The sequence below is a fragment of the Anoplolepis gracilipes genome, chromosome 2, assembly GCF_047496725.1.
Source record: "Anoplolepis gracilipes chromosome 2, ASM4749672v1, whole genome shotgun sequence".
Lineage (NCBI taxonomy): Eukaryota > Metazoa > Arthropoda > Insecta > Hymenoptera > Formicidae > Anoplolepis > Anoplolepis gracilipes.
In genome coordinates this window covers 2,283,332-2,300,110 of record NC_132971.1, presented here as the reverse complement: position 1 = coordinate 2,300,110, position 16,779 = coordinate 2,283,332, and the positions used below count along the sequence as shown (strand labels likewise).

General features: G+C 34.8%; 2 protein-coding genes across 2 annotated transcripts; one reads left to right on the top strand and one right to left on the bottom strand.

The window, feature by feature from the left end:
- Nucleotides 1-36: 36 nt before the first annotated feature.
- LOC140662976 (lysosomal alpha-glucosidase) lies at nt 37-5,586 on the top strand. Its single transcript, XM_072886776.1, has 18 exons — nt 37-179; nt 548-1,116; nt 1,270-1,584; nt 1,673-1,830; nt 2,048-2,222; nt 2,312-2,402; nt 2,482-2,650; nt 2,718-2,787; nt 2,902-3,006; nt 3,097-3,354; nt 3,438-3,640; nt 3,737-3,844; nt 3,918-4,095; nt 4,180-4,328; nt 4,457-4,541; nt 4,653-4,923; nt 5,007-5,203; nt 5,296-5,586. The coding sequence occupies exons 2-18, from the start codon at nt 598-600 to the stop codon at nt 5,392-5,394; spliced, it is 3,150 nt and encodes a 1,049-aa protein (XP_072742877.1). The 5' UTR covers nt 37-179; nt 548-597; the 3' UTR covers nt 5,395-5,586.
- A 117-nt stretch (nt 5,587-5,703) lies between these two features.
- LOC140662977 (uncharacterized) lies at nt 5,704-16,486 on the bottom strand. Its single transcript, XM_072886777.1, has 3 exons — nt 16,249-16,486; nt 13,193-14,189; nt 5,704-13,024 (listed from the first exon to the last, which is right to left on the bottom strand). The coding sequence occupies exon 3, from the start codon at nt 11,560-11,562 to the stop codon at nt 9,229-9,231; it is 2,334 nt and encodes a 777-aa protein (XP_072742878.1). The 5' UTR covers nt 11,563-13,024; nt 13,193-14,189; nt 16,249-16,486; the 3' UTR covers nt 5,704-9,228.
- Between the last annotated feature and the right edge of the window lie 293 nt (nt 16,487-16,779).

The window sequence follows — 16,779 nt, the reverse complement described above, 5'->3', positions numbered from 1 at the left end:
ATTTATTAGAATTATCGATAATACAAGAATAAAAAATTTTAAGTGAATAACATGAAATGACGCATGGATGATACATGATGCGCACAGATATACACAGATGCGCAATGCGCGTTATATATATAAGAGATTGTCGGACGACTAGGAGCGTGGAATTCTCTATCCAAAAGTAATTTTTTAACGTAAGTTCTGTGTGTAACATATATATATATAATATGAAATATTTTTTTATAGACGTATATAATACGTATTTGTATAGTGTAATTCCAAATAAATTATAGAGAGGTTATGATTTAATACTTTTATCTCTGCGTTCGAATCACAGACTTCTAATATAACTAAAAGTCTGTACTTCGAATTTCACTGCCAGTACTAAAAATCTATAGTTTACGTTACATACACTATACATTTTTTAATATTGGCAGTGAAATTCAAACGCAGAGTATATGTGTATATGTATATTTCTTATCCCAGAAATAAATCTAAAAATATATTTTGTGTACAAGTGCATTCTTATACAAAATGCCTTTAATATCATTATTATTTTCAGACACAACCAATTAAAAATTGTGGTAATTTTAATATATGATTTGATTTAAAATGACTCGCATAGCAGCAAGTGGGCACAATGACCCTAAAGAATCAGAGTATAATACAGTAATTAAAGATTGCTCAAACAATATCGTGACAGAAATAGATAATTGTGCAATTATGATGCCAAACAAAGGATCTTACAAACCATTAACAAAAAGAAATGAAAAAGAAGAACCAAATCATTTTAAGAATAATAATAATGAGAATGATAATAATGCAAATAGTGTCAGAATAAAACCAATAATAATATTATCCTTTGCGTGTATCATGGCTTTATATCTGTGTCATCTCAGTTTTCCAATTTTATCTATGATTAAAAATTCAGTGCTGACCACCATGAATGACTACAATATAGAAATACAATTTACAGTTTTTATACCTAACAATACTACTAAAACAACAAAATATGAACATATATTAGTGGATACTTTTGATACACACATTGAACAACAAAAGTATGATTATGAAATAGTATCTTCAAAGAAAGAAAATCAATTTGAACAGAATACTTTTAATAATATTCAAGTAAGTAAAAGTAAATAATTTTTTTGCTATAAAAAAAGGAAAGGAGAAAGATAACATTAACTGTATAATTATTATGTTATATATATTATATGTTATGTATATTATATATTATGTATAGTCTATTTACTTATTATATTATTTATATGTTTCAAGCAATGCAACAACGTTCCTGAAATATTACGTTTTGACTGTCATCCAGAGGACGGAGCATCACAACTTTCCTGTACAGACAGAGGATGTTGTTGGAATCCTCTTAATAAAAACAAAACTGCAGGACATGTGTCACTATCTATTCCCTATTGTTATTATCCCGAGGGATGGAATCTGTATAAATATATTAATCAAAGTAAAGATGACAGCAATTTCTTAGGCTTTCTCAAGCAAGAAAAGAAATCCATCTACAAGAATGATGTACCTCTTATAAAAATAGAGGCTACAAGTATAGATAGTTCGATCCTGCGTGTAAAGGTAATAATAAATGTTTATTAAATGTTTTGCTTTTATATCACAGTATAATATAATAAGAAAATAATTATGAGACATTATTAATTTTTAGATGTATGATCCTACAAAAAATCGATATGAACCACCATGGCCCATTAGATCAGATCCAAAGCCATTTTTATTCAAGATTACCAACACAACATATCAATTTAAAAGCGATAATGTAAAATCTGGTTTCAAAGTTGATAGAGTTAGTGATGGCACAACATTGTAAGTACACGTCGTTTATATCGTATTTCAGAGATTAATATCTATAAAGTTTTAGTAAAAATTTACACAGAATAATCAAATTAGATAATTTTAATATGCTAAACAAAATGCAAATATAATTCATTTAATTAAAATATTATTTTATAGTATATTTAATTAAGCATTATTTTATAGTATATTTAATTAAGTATTATTTTATGGTATATTTGATACACAGATTTAATTCCATTGGGATTGGAGGCTTCATATTTGCTGATCAATTTCTGCAAATAACCACATTGCTATCAACAAACAATATTTATGGTATTGGCGAGCACAGATCAAGCTTAAAATTAAATACTAATTGGCAATCATTTACTTTATTCAACAAAGATCAACCACCGACAGAAAACGTTTGTTGATAAATGTTATCCTACATGTAAATGAATTGATATATCATAGATATTACAAATAATGTTTTTTTTTTCATTTTTTTAATTAGGCAAATTTGTACGGATCTCATCCATTTTATATTGTTGTTGAAGATTCTGGAATGGCTCATGGAGTATTATTTTTAAACAGTAATGCTATGGGTATGTTTTTTAATAATAAGTGTAGAATATTATATAATTCTCATTATTTTGAAATAATTTGAATATTTCATATTTTTAGAGGTAATATTGCAGCCTACACCGGCTATAACGTTTAGGACGATTGGTGGTATTTTCGATATTTACTTTTTCTTGGGGCCAACCCCAGCCGATGTTGTAAAACAATATTCTGAGATAGTAGGCAAACCATTCATGCCACCTTATTGGTCTCTCGGTTTCCACTTGTGCAGGTACTTTATATCATAAAACTGACATATTTGATATATGATAGTTAACAATATTTTATGTGTTATTCAGATTTGGATATGGAACCTTGGAAAAAACCAAAGAAGTATGGAATAGAACGAGAGCAGCTGGAATTCCATTTGTAATGTTTGCTACTTTACAAATAGCATACTATTATTTAATAAACACACTTTAAGATATAAAAGCAAATTATAAACTATTATAAATATTATTAATGTATTTATTATATTTATAGGATACTCAATGGAATGATTTGGATTATATGGACAAAAACAATGATTTTACATATAATAAAGAGACTTTCAAAGATTTGCCTAAGTTTATAGAAGAAATTCATTCGGTATGATATATTGATATACAATATTCATAAAAGATTATTACACGATCTGCGAGAGTCGCAAATACATTACAGCAATTTCTTCTATTTCAGGTAGGAATGCATTACATTCCTTTAATAGATGCCGGTATATCTGCTTCCGAAGAAAATGGTTCTTATCTACCTTATGACGAAGGAATAAAACAGGATATATTCGTAAAAGATGGTATAACATGTAAACCTTTTGTTGGCAAAGTCTGGAATTTAGTTTCTACGGTATGGCCCGATTTTACAAATCCTAAAACAATGGAGTATTATGCAGATATGATGAGCAATATGCATGACAATTTTGCGTACGACGGCGCATGGATCGTAAGTTTTGATTAATTTAAAAATATTTTTTTTATATTTTAATAAATTATGCGATCAAAAAATTATTTTAATTATGTATTAAGGATATGAACGAGCCATCCAACTTTTACAATGGTTATAAGAATGGCTGTATGTATAATCATCTGGATTATCCCGAATATTTACCCAATGTTGTTGGCGGTTTGCTCGCTACAAAAACTTTGTGCATGAATGCAAAACATTATTTGGGATCTCACTATGATTTTCATAATACTTATGGAACGAGTCAAGCGATTGCCACGAATTAGTAAATATAAATACAATTCATATAATATTCTTTCAAGTTTTACAGAGAATATTATTTACTTATTTTATTTTATTTATTACTTTAAACAATGTGTAGCGCCCTCAGGAAAATCAGACAGAAGAGACCATTTATAATTTCGCGTTCGACGTGGGTAGGACACGGCCATTATGCGGGTCACTGGACGGGTGATGTTTATTCATCATGGTAATTTCAAAATATATTTTACTATATACTTATACTCTTTTTTTGTTTATTAATTAAAGAATTGTTTTATTAGGCATGACTTAAAGATGAGCATTCCAGCCATTTTGTCACTCAATTTTTATCAAATCCCAATGGTGGGCGCTGACATTTGCGGTTTTGATGGAAACACAACTGCAGCATTGTGCAATCGTTGGATGCAACTTGGTGCTTTTTATCCATTTTCTCGAAATCATAATTCCGACGATACAATTGTGAGAGAATGCCGAAATATGATAAATTAATAATAGAATTATTGAAATATTTTCTACATAATGTGTAAATGTGTTTATATATAGGAGCAGGATCCAGTTGTTATGGGTGACTTGGTTGTACAATCGTCAAAAAATGCTCTCAGAATACGTTATCGGCTTTTACCATATTTGTATACTTTATTCTTCAGAGCGCATAAGTTTGGTGAAACAGTGATACGTCCGTTATTTTTTGAGTATGTATTGAGTATGCTTTGTCTCATATATATATATATATATATATATATATATATATATATATATATATATATATATATATATATATAATTCCACATTGTGTATTAATAATATGTATATGATACAGGTTTATTGATGATCGACAGACTTACGACATTGATATGCAATTTCTTTGGGGAAGTGCGCTTATGATCAATCCAGTTCTTGAAGAAGTACGCTTTCCATCTCTATTTAATTATTTATTTCATTATTATTTTATTTGTATACTCACATGTAAGATGCTTCAATATTTTTTATTAATCGTTATTATTTATATTTTACAGAATAAAATTAATATAGCTGTTTACATACCACGTGGTCTATGGTATGATTATTATAGTTTTCATTTCTTTTTTTCCATTGGAAAACATTATACATTACCTGCACCGATCGATAAAATACCATTATTGATTCGTGGAGGTTCGATACTTCCAGCACAGAAACCAGGTGCAACGACCACAGAAAGCAGAAAGAATAATTTTGAATTAATAGTAGCATTGAACGAAGCTGGGAATGCTGAAGGAGAACTGTATTGGGATGATGGTGACAGTATAGGTATGTAAAAGATATTTTGTATATTGTACAAATGGAGATATATGTCTTGATGATTTTTCTAATTACTTTTTTTAAATCTACAGATTCTATAAAAAAGAAGGAATATTTGTGGTTATCTTTCATTGCAAACAAATCTAGCTTACTAAATACAAAAATCGATGGCTCTTTTAACAATGAGGTGATTCTTGGGAAAGTTCAGATTTTAGGATTACAGAAACAAGTGTCCAGAGTATTCCTAAATAAGAATGAAATAGGATTTAAATATGATATTTTCACATCAGTAAGTTTTATACTTATATAAATGTTTGAAAATAATAATAAAATGATATAATATTTTAATATAGAGAAATATATGAATTAAAATTATTTCAGAGTTTGAGTATTACTGGTTTGCAAGTGGATATGAGACAATTATTTGTATTTTATTGGTTGTACGAAGCTCAAGAAAGCAACGACGAACAATATTATTGATTTTATATACATTTTCGATCACGTATGTAAATCTCATAATTCATATGATAATATAACATAGTTATGTGATATATGTTTAGATAAAAATATTTTTACATTAATACATATAAGTTTGCTATATGTATAAGTGATATGTATTTTAAATATATATTTTAATATCATATGTATTAAATATCATACTTTATGATATAATATACATTTTTTCTGAGTAATAAAAAAAATGTGAAAATTAAACAGTTAGTGTTTATATAATCGTGGAGTAATACATACAAAAAAAATCACATTAATTAACTTCACTAGAGACGAGCGAGTAAAGAAACATGTTTATTCAAATTGTCTTCTTTGATCATATAATATACATATATAAATATGACTATTGTTTATGGCACTAAAGAAAAACAATGGTATTCTAATTTTGTCAATGCTGAAAAACACGAGAGAAAAGAAATATACAATTGTAATGATAATGTAATTTCGTAATTTCCTGGAAAAAAAATGTGAACAATGATAAAATTCGCAGAAAAACAGATAATATGGACCACAATCATTTTCGCGAGCGTTATTTATTCGCTTTGGCACCACATAGCTTAAAGTCATCAAAGAGTATAAGCTTCATCAAGTTAAGAAATATCAGAACCCACGTGTCTCCCATTGACTATTCGAGACGGTTCTTCTTTGACCTCGATCTATATTCAAAATGCACTCTGACCCTTCATTTGCATTCGCGCGAGTTAAAGCGTAGAGATTTCAATCTTCCGAATAAATTTGAAAACGCAAGTCACACTGCATACGCCGTACGCTCGTGCTCATGTTAATACATTAAGGTGCGTCATACGCATAAATACGCGTCGCTTATACATACGATCCCTGTTTTACAGACGCACAATGCAAAATATATCTCGATATATAGCTGTTAATAATAAAATTGAAATTATATCAAACGTAACGGTAAATACATAATACATTTGGCAATAAAAAAGTAACAAAATCTTTATCTTTGGATTTTACATATCTCGATCGTTTTGCGTACAGAAAGATGGAAAGACTGAGAATCGTTTCCGTACAATAAGTTTTCAAATTTTGGACGACTACATTGCATAAAATAACATCTGCACGTCGATTGCAGTATTTTTTACTATTCTTAGCAGTACGCATGATCGAGAAATATTCTAATGGTAGGTCGAGGAAAGGAACTTTTTGCGAACACACGAGCTAATGTTGCTCAATTCTAAGAATGTAAATATTAAAATATTAGTTTTGATTGTATGTGCTAGTAATAATCATCGTCTATAAAAAGAACTATTTGTATCAGATAATAACATATTTTGGTAGCGAGTTTATATTACTGCATACAATTTTTTTTTTTCAAGACGATCACTTTCGCAGACATTTTTGGCATCTTTGGAATCAAAATAACATATGTATCATGTTCCTCTCCCCTCGCAGCCATCAGCATACTAATATATGTATGTACATACATACATATATATACAGAATGTATCGAAATTATACTATGATCGAAATAGAGATAATTCCTCAAGCAAAATTAATTAAATTAAACTTATTTATGATTTTTAAACTTGGATGATCTGTAATAACTTTATGTTATTAAATTTCACAAAGGACAACACATAAATAAAAAAAACATTTAAACATAAAACAAATAATTTAAAATAATAACAGTTACGCACTGAAAAAGTTATCTATATTTTGGATGAGAGAGAGAGAGAGAAAGAGAGAGATGTATTTGACAATTATTGAATACAAAAACTGGGACTTTACGAGAACAATCTTATATAGATGAATAAAAAAATGTTAGCGCAAATTTGGTCAAGATTAAAAACGCGCAAAGTAAAAATTCGATTATCAAATTTATCTCACGCGCGAGAATAGAAAGATATAATATTCTATTGAAAAAATAAATAATCTTTATATATTATATACACATAACTTTTATGCAATATATGTATAACTTACATTATTTTAAATTATTTTACTAAATGTCAGATATACTTTATTTATGTATTAATAACCGTCGAGATTATTCGACAATATATGACAAAAAATTAAAAGTCATTTAAGTTTAAAAGAAGTATTATATGTTATAAATTTTCCAAGTTTTAAAGAGAAAATCTCTTCCTGACAACAAAATTTTGCGAGAGAATTTTATTCTACAGTTTCTACATTTTATTTTTTTTCCACAAGAAATAATCTCCATTTCGATTGTATTATAATTTTCGATATATCCTATATGTGGATGTATATATGAATGTATATGGATATAATATATCTTTTTTTTCAATGACTAATATACTAATCTTGCAACCTTCGTTCATTATTATTGTCTGTTCACATTTTACTTACAACTATCTAAAGTGATGGCAATGGCGCAACATGTTTGCTCATCCACGGCCAATCAAGCCGTATCGTTAATTACGTGCGAGCGCACATAAGAATGAGATAAATAACGAATAATAGTGTCAACTACAAACGGGAACGTCACGCAGGATCGTCTCAAGTTTTCAAGGCGTGCCCGTAAACACATAACAAAAAATCTCATAATATTCATTTTGTAAATATGTATATATATGTATATAATAGATATATATATATGTGTGTGTATGTGTATGTATCTTTATAAATATGTAAGGATAATAACGATTGCATGTGTGAAAGAACATACATAATTACGAATGACTCGTAATAGCCTCGTTTTTTTTTTTTGGTATACGGTTAACGAACAGTCGTGTGTGTCTTACGATTACGATAAAATGTAAGTGCAAAAATGCAAGCCTCCGTAGTAGTTTTCACTAAAGTGCATTTTTATGTACGTATATTTTAACGAATATGGCAAGAGAAAACATCTAACTCTACTTCAGTCATGTAAAATCGCGTAAAGAAGCGCGGTGCGTGATTTACTTCTGTCATTCGAGAAAAACACGTGTGCTTTCTTTGCATCGATTTTTTTTCAATTCAACAACGCGGTACTATTAATTTAGTTTACGCTATAAATAAAATCAAGAATTTATATTTTACTTTAGCTTTTAAACAATATACTTTTTAAACAGTATACTCACTGGTTTAGTATGGCAAGTATTACGACACATGGCACCACAGGAGATTATTTAACACATTCGTGTGTTAATTATTATAAATTATATATATATCACACGGAAAACGGTGAAGTATTACGCATTTTCCAATTTTACAAGCAGTAAAAAGAATTACGTAAGAAAGAAATAGACAGAAAAACTGTATATACGCGCATGAATGTAGATTCAAATTTAGCCTTAATTGTTAATTCCTTCGTTGAATGATTAAAAATAACCTGCTAATTCTTTAAAATCGTTGGGTATGAAAAAATTTATCATTAGTCTTTATCATTATTAAGAATAACAGGCATGATAGAGATCATATAAATTCACCGCTGTAATGTTCATTTTCTATTTCATTTCCTAAAAGATTTTTCTAATGAATCATGAATTAGAAAAAATGTAACAGTAAAAAAATACATGTATAACGGCGTATAAAAATTAAATAAAAAAAATCAAGTGTTAAATGACGTTAGATAAAAGATATCGAAGTATTAGGAAAAACTTACAAAAAGTTATAAAATGTTCAATGTGTGTGTGTGTACGTGTGTATAACTCGAATTGTAAATGATTCAATTTTAATGTAAATTTTGATATAATTGGAACCCAGAGAAAAAAAAATACTTATTAAAACATGCTATAAACGCGGGTGAAATGATTTTACTATCAGTCTGATTTTGCTATCTCGTAAATATCACGCCGACAGGAAGATAATAAAGTTATTGTTAGTAAACTAATATATTTACGTAGCCGTGAGCGCTTCCAGAATATCCTCGGGGGATTTTTTCATCCTACGGAAATTCTCCCAGTGTTCCTTCGGCACCGTCCATTCCAGGAAGATCTCTAGGTTTCGGGTGAGAGCCTCGAGTTCGGACAAACCATTTCCCGTGACCGGTTCTTTACCAGCGGACACCAGCGAATCCTGAAGCACATCGTCGATGAGACGTTTACCGAAGCCGAGTTCGTCCAATCGCTCCTGCTTGCTAATCCTCTTCAATAGAACCGCTAACAGCAATCGCATCTTCTCTACTGTCATCAACTTATACTTCGCGGTGACCGAATTTTTCTCGATAATCTCGGACCCGCCGGTCGGTTTAGCAACACTGCTACCGTCGTCCTCCACTTCCATTTCTGGATGGCAGGTCTTCTCATGACTTTCTAGATCGCTCTTGATCCTGAAGAAACTCTTACAACGTTTGCAGCCATACGGATCATTCCTGCCGTGTATGCATTTCATATGCTTCTTCCAATGTGGTAGCTGAGTGAAGCCGGCGTTGCACTCGGAGCACTTGAAAGGTCGTTCGCCGGTATGACGGCGGGTATGCAGTTTTAGGGCAGTCGAATGAGCGAAGGCCTGCCAACAAACGAGACAGCGGAAAGGCCGCTGGCCAGAATGGGTCCTTTGGTGTACGGTCAGCTGGGATTTTTGAGCGAATCGTTGGCCGCACGTAGCACAGCCATGCGGACGGTCACGTGCATGCGTCCTCATATGCTGTGGCAGATGACCTTTGAAGGTCTTGTTGCAAATTGCGCAGAGGAACGACTTGACATCGCGATGTAGGCACTCCAGGTGTTTCTTCAGAGCGTCACGGCGCACGAAGGCGCGTCCACATAAATCGCACTTGTGATCCTTTTGACCATTGTGACGTTTCACGTGTAGTGACAGATTAGCCGCGCAGGTAAAGCTATTGGAACACAGGCCGCAGCGAAATGGTCTGACTTGGCTATGCGTGCGACGATGCTGAACCAGTTGACCACCTCGCGCAAAACTCTTATCGCACTCCGGACATTTGTATGGCTTGAAGCCAGTGTGCGTGCGCACGTGCAGTTTCAGTCGTTCCTTCAGCGGAAATTCTTTGCCGCATTCGTCGCATTTGAACACTGGTCCAGCACCATGCACCACCTTGTAGTGATTCCGCAAACCACCGCTACCCTTAAAGCGTGCGTCGCACACGACACAACAATACTTCTTTTGAGGATTTTGTTGGTCCTTCACTTGCGTAGTTTGCTCGCTCTTTCTTTTCTTTTTTTTCTTTTTCGTCGTTTTCTTCGTCTCGACAGAATTGCACAGGGAGCTATCACTATTTTCTGCGTTTATCGAAGCGGCAGTGGAAGAGCTGCTGATATTTTCGGCGATTTTGATTTTCTCAGAACCGACGACGTTATTGTTCTCGCGCTCCAACAGATAATTCGCTTGAATGATAGCATCGATTTTCAGTCTGAGTTCTTTCTCGGAATTTTCCTTTTCGACATCTTCGTCGACGTTAGACGTCTCACATTTTTCTTTTTCGTCATTCTTGATGTTCTTAGCGAAATTTTTCTTTCGCCGAACACTTCTGTCAAACAAGTCGCCGTCCGTAGTAGAGTAATCCTTCTCGCAAAAGTCCTGCTGAGTCTCGCCATCTCGGATCGCTCCTGATTCTTCTGGTTCTGAGCTCGAGCACGGATCCAGCGGTTCCCGTCTATACACGTATACTTCATCCTTAAAACAATCTCTCTTATCCAAGTCCAAATATAGCTGTTCGTCATCTTCTTCATCATAATCGGGCGCAAACTCCTTCTCACATCCGCCAGAATTCTTTCTGATAGATTTCTCATTCGTTTCATAATCACTGTCCCCGTTATCATCTTTCCTTTTGCTCGATTTCGCCAACTTTCTTTTCGATGCTTTCACGCGAACGTTTTTCTTGCCGTTTCGCGTTTTTTTCACGTTCTTTCCTATTGCCTCGTCATCATTTTTCTCTTCATCGGAATCTACGTCTTCAGAATTGTTTCTGAGCTCGCCCGTCCTTCTTCGACGAATTTCTGCTCGCCGATGTTTACCGTTATTTTGACGTTCCGACTGCTCGACGCTTTTGCAGAAGTTGTAATCTCGCAACTCAAAGCTTTCACCGTCGTCGCAATCGCCTGAAAAACTCCTAAGTGCTTTTAGAGCGTCCGTCGCGTCACCGTCCTTGAAGATATTTTCCCTGATGCGAGACTGCTTCACCGGCAGCAATTCGGTTAACTGAACTTCCTCCTGTGGCTGCTCAGACCCGGCTACATGATTCAAAACTGTCTGCTGCATGCTGATCATTGTGCCATACTACAGACAACGCAATCACAATATAACGCCTCGAGAGACTTCGACGCTTGACTTTGATTATCTCAGCATACTGTATGACGTGTCAATTGCTCGGCTTTAGATAACTCGCATAGATTATCGCTTTTTTCCCCTGATGAAACACGTAAACACGCGTTACTACCCTGAAGAAACTACGCCGACGGGTACAAAATTCGATGTTGTACAATATACGTCAAAATCAAGTTCTCTATAAATAAATCTCGATAGTTCAGAAAATTATTTTGTACGAATTGCGATTGCTCAGCTTGTGAATTTATTATGCGTATGATAATTCACTTCCAAATGAAACCGGATGAAACCGCCAGGCATCGATGTCGCTTCATGTCGTGCAATTTTTGTCGTAATGTCGTAAATTTAGCGAACGCGACCGCGTTATCAGCGACGAACAAAACGTTTGAATTGAACGAATTTGATCGAATCCAGATGTTAATTTTCGTTTATTACTTAATGCCCTAATAACCACGCCGTGGTATCGTCAGTTCTGAACTAGCAGCGGCGCTGTTCTCGAAGAAAACTCTGGATTCGTCTTTTATCGGCGCGAACGGCGAGGTCAGGCCGAGAAAGCGAGAGAGGCGAAGAGGAAAGGAGAAGATACGCACGTATACGCGTACACAAGCGTTATAAAGCGCGGGTCCGCTTATCGCGCTCTTATCGTCCCGATATACCTCGCCTGTCCCCCTTCCCGACCGTCCTCGCCGGTTTTTCCCCGTCTCCGAGCGACGGTGACAATTTCTGACGCGGTGCCGAGCGGAGTCGAGCTCACCGCGAGATCGCGCCCGGGCAGGGCAGCTCAGGTTCCCGGAAGTGTGGGCCAGTGCGGGCGTTGGAATCACCGTGTAGTACACCGGGGCCCTGCCGGCCTCTGCCAGGAGGAAACCGGAAGTCTTTCCCGGACGGTGACTGCGGCAGCCCGTTCCTCGTCGGCGTGACGATCGACTGACGGGGAACGAGAGGTTCCTCTTCCTCTTTCGACGTGGAGGACGCCGTTGCTCTCTTGGAGGGATTGCGCTCGCGCCTTTTTCCACGCAAGCGCAATCCTCGGTCGATATCAGATGTGCACCCCTCCCGATGGGGCGCTCCTCTTTCTCTCTCTCTCCCTCTCCTCTCTCTCTCTCTCTCTCTCTTCTGTCCACTGAAACCTCTCGCTTCCCCAACCCCGTCGCTCTTTCCACGTTCTTCCAGACGGGTCCTCGGTTTCCCTCCGCTCGACTGTCAACGCAACCCTTCCTTTCTTATATCTGTGACCTTTCACCTTTTTCACCGTGTCATTCGCCTACTCGTCACAGCATTTATCGTCGCTTTACTTCTAGACTAATTTGCCTCGGAGATTCCCGAATAAGATGGTGTACTCCGCGACTTATCTTGTCTTTGGTTCTCTCATTGATTTTAAAGTATAAGCGGTGTTCGAGTCTCCCTAGAAAGACAGGCTTATTTAGAAGCAAGCTATTTTTCTTTCGGTAAACTTATTGACACATCAACTTTCGCTTTATTAATCGATTGTTAATTTTTCCGATAATGAAACATTATTAATTATACCGCTATGTAAGATTTATTTAATAGATATCAGAAGAAAATTATTTACCTTGAGCCTTTCGGGATTTTATCTTTGATTGTGCCAGCGTGATTTTCAGTTTCTTTAGAGTGACGATTGAAGGATCCATAGGAATCAGTAATGTGCGTTTTGCGTTCGTCCTTTCGCTTGTCCGTCGCGTCAACTCGTGTAGTGACTACAATAAACCGTCCTTCTAGCGAAAAAGAGTCCTCTTGCATGTGTCGCTTCCTGCAGTCGCTGAATTGGAAACGCTGACTCGACCAACACCGCATCGATGTTACCGGGGAACTCGATCAACCCGTCGCAATTTTCGAGTCGTCGTCCCACATCAGATCGATATCGCTCGATACGTTTCGCAATAATATTGATCGCTTTTTCAAGATGTTTTCTCAACTAATCTGTTTCCTTTTTATTTACTGCACTTATACATAATCTCTAGTATTTCGATAACAGTACTTGTGTGATACTTTATTTATGCCATTAAATCTGTTGATTCTTAATTATCTTATCTAATTAATTCAATATTAAAAAAAAAGGCGTTATGATCGATTTTTTTCAGATTTGATTTCGAATGATTAATTGTTCGCTTTTTGTATTTTGTTACTCTATTACAGATATAGTTGAAGTAGACAGGAACTTATTGTTAGTATAGGATCGATTTTTCTTTGGTATGATATCACCGCGCAACGCCTCGTGAGGAGGATGACCGTCGAGAGTCTTCTTTGTGAATCAGCTCGGTTATCTTTCTTCTATATTTACACGCTTTGGTTTGGTTTCGGTTACTCGTATGTGTCGACCCTTATCTCAATCGAAGGTTTCTTTTTTCGCCGAATTATATCTTCTTCCTTCCTTCTATCTCTCTCTGACTAGATGTTGACGAATAGAGGAAGTATGGATATTAACGCGTTAATCGCTATTTCGATGTCGAAAGAAAATTGCATGAATTGTATGTTAATATGTTTTTTTAGCCACTGTATCCCGACTTCGAATCCTGAATTAGAGGAAAATTGGAGAAACCCGCCACCATCTGAAAGAAATTAGAGACGAAGGCAATTCTTTGATAGTTCCAATTAACGATATTAAATTACGTCTCGTTAATAATAGTCTCGTTTACATTTACGGATGTTAGACAAATACAGAAAAATATTACGACAAAATAAGCAATTTAAGAGTTGCGATAATTAAAATGCTTAAATTTAGTTAAGTGTTTCTGGATAGTTTAATCTAACAATAAATAATATAATTCACAATTATAATATTATTATAACTTAATGAAAGTTTTAATTAAATTCCTTTTATTACGAGATTTTCACTAATATTTTAATTTCAACTTTGGCGAATAAATATTTTTTTAGTATTCTAATAGCGATAAGAATACAAAAATCAAATCAAGCTTTATATAATATAATACTATATTGTATTAAATAATAACATAATTAGAATTTTTTCTTAACAACTGCATTTTGATGTGAAATATCAATAAAATACAAATCAAGAAAATATAAAAGGAATAAAATATTTAAGTATATTTTCCAATGTAGAGAATATATATCTAAAAAAGTAAAAAATAAATATAGGAAGGGCAATGTCTCTTATATTTATATATAGGATGTTCAACTAGTAGCAATAAGCTATAATTAATTCATAGATTATTTATTCAATTTATCAATTTTGTCAATATCGACTGGATATAAAAATCGACAATTATTTAATATAGAATAAAATATTAGAAAAATATGTAAAATTCAATCATCTGGTTTAAAACAATCCAGAAGCAATGTCATATGTCCTTAAAAGACATCTTATCATCCTTTAGAAAACTTTAAAATATCTTTTAGCCGTTTTATGCTACTAGGAAATTTTTACATTCTTGTAATTTTTGAGAGTCGTGAATGCTCTTTAATCTCGAATTTTTGATATTTTTTGATATTTTTAAAACAGATATTTTTAAAAGTTTCCAATGTGAAGAAAATAAAGTATCCAAGTGAGTTGAAAAAAATCATTAATATTTTACGCGGTTGATGGTGGGACACCTTGTATACGAGTACGCGGAGGCATTGATCGCGGAGGGCATTTACATTGCGCGATTGAAAGCTCGCACGCCTTTACGTGACCCGATCTGCTAACCGCGTCGATCAATTTTTGTCACCATCGTTGACGACGTGCGACGGCGCTTGCGAGAAAAGTGGAGCAACCTGAGGAGTGGTGACACGGCTAACGAGAAATATAAAGCGCTAGGGTGATGCTTCGTTAACAAAATTGCATCGCACTCGGAATGCAACTCGAGAATAAGAGTCTTCGCTAACGTGCTTGACAGGGAAATTTTACATTTATATTTAACATATTTACTCAAAATATTTCATTAAATATTTTAGCAATAATATATATATATATATATAGTTATTTATCTATTTGAATATAAAATATATAATCGTTTAATGTAATAAAACAGATAAATTACCATAATTATGGTACAGTAAGTACATGACTTTTTAAAGTAGTACATTCTCAATTTTTATCAACAATTAAGAGAGAACCATTATTCTTGATATATTTATTTTATCGTTCGATCAATGATATTATAATTCTCAATGCAAAATACATGACGTAATCGTCGGCTCGAAAATCTAAAGCTTTAACTTGTGCAAACATTATTAAGCGAATAGTTTACAAATTATTTTTCTCACCACAAAAATTTGTTATTTTATAATTTTTCGTTATTCCGTAATTATTAATATTTCTCGATCTCTCCTCACACACTTCGACAGCTTGCGCATTCGATATCTTCTTTATTCTCTCCTGCGTTATATAGATTAGGCTCGCAGCGTACGACACACACGCACGCGTCGCGTATGTACATGCAGGCTACACGCGCGCGTTGCTCCCATTTCTCGTCGACGATTCTACGTGACACGGATCTGTGCGCATTGAACTTACCGAAAGGCATAGGGATCGCGAGATTTCGTCGGCGCGCCGCCGAAGCGCGCGATGTAGTTAGTTACCCGCGGCCGCCGCCGACAGGTGCGACGCGCACACGTGATATATTCGGCAGGGAGGTGAACGTGGCCGGCGGCTGTCTTACTCACCGGAGCGACTTCGACTCGAGCGGGCGGGCGGCTCGCCCCAATATATCCGTCACGGCCGTCTCCACACGGAGAAGAGGTTGCCTTGCGGTGCGCGTCTCCGACCCGACCCTACCCTCCGGTCGCCATCTTCGTTGGCGCTTCAAGCTCCGAGCTGAGCTGAACCGAGCCGTCCCGGCCGAGCGCCGAGCTCGAGCAGGGGGGTGAAGTCGCGACGTCGACGACCACGACGACGACGATAATACGGTCGATAGTACAACGACGCGACGTCCGATGGCGCGAGCGGTTTTCCGACACGGTATAGCTCTCACGATGACAAATCACACCCCCCCCCCTCCCCCCCCCACGTAAAAATCCTTACTCATTTTTTCTTTTTTTTTTTTTATAATTAAAGAATTTATATCGCCAAATGTCATTTCGAGTCGTATCTCTAAAGAAAGAAAGTTACGTGTTGCGAAAGTGCGAAAAACTCGTAATAAATTAACGTTATTTGAAAGGAAATAAACTATTCAATTTTTCACTGGCGTTTAATTA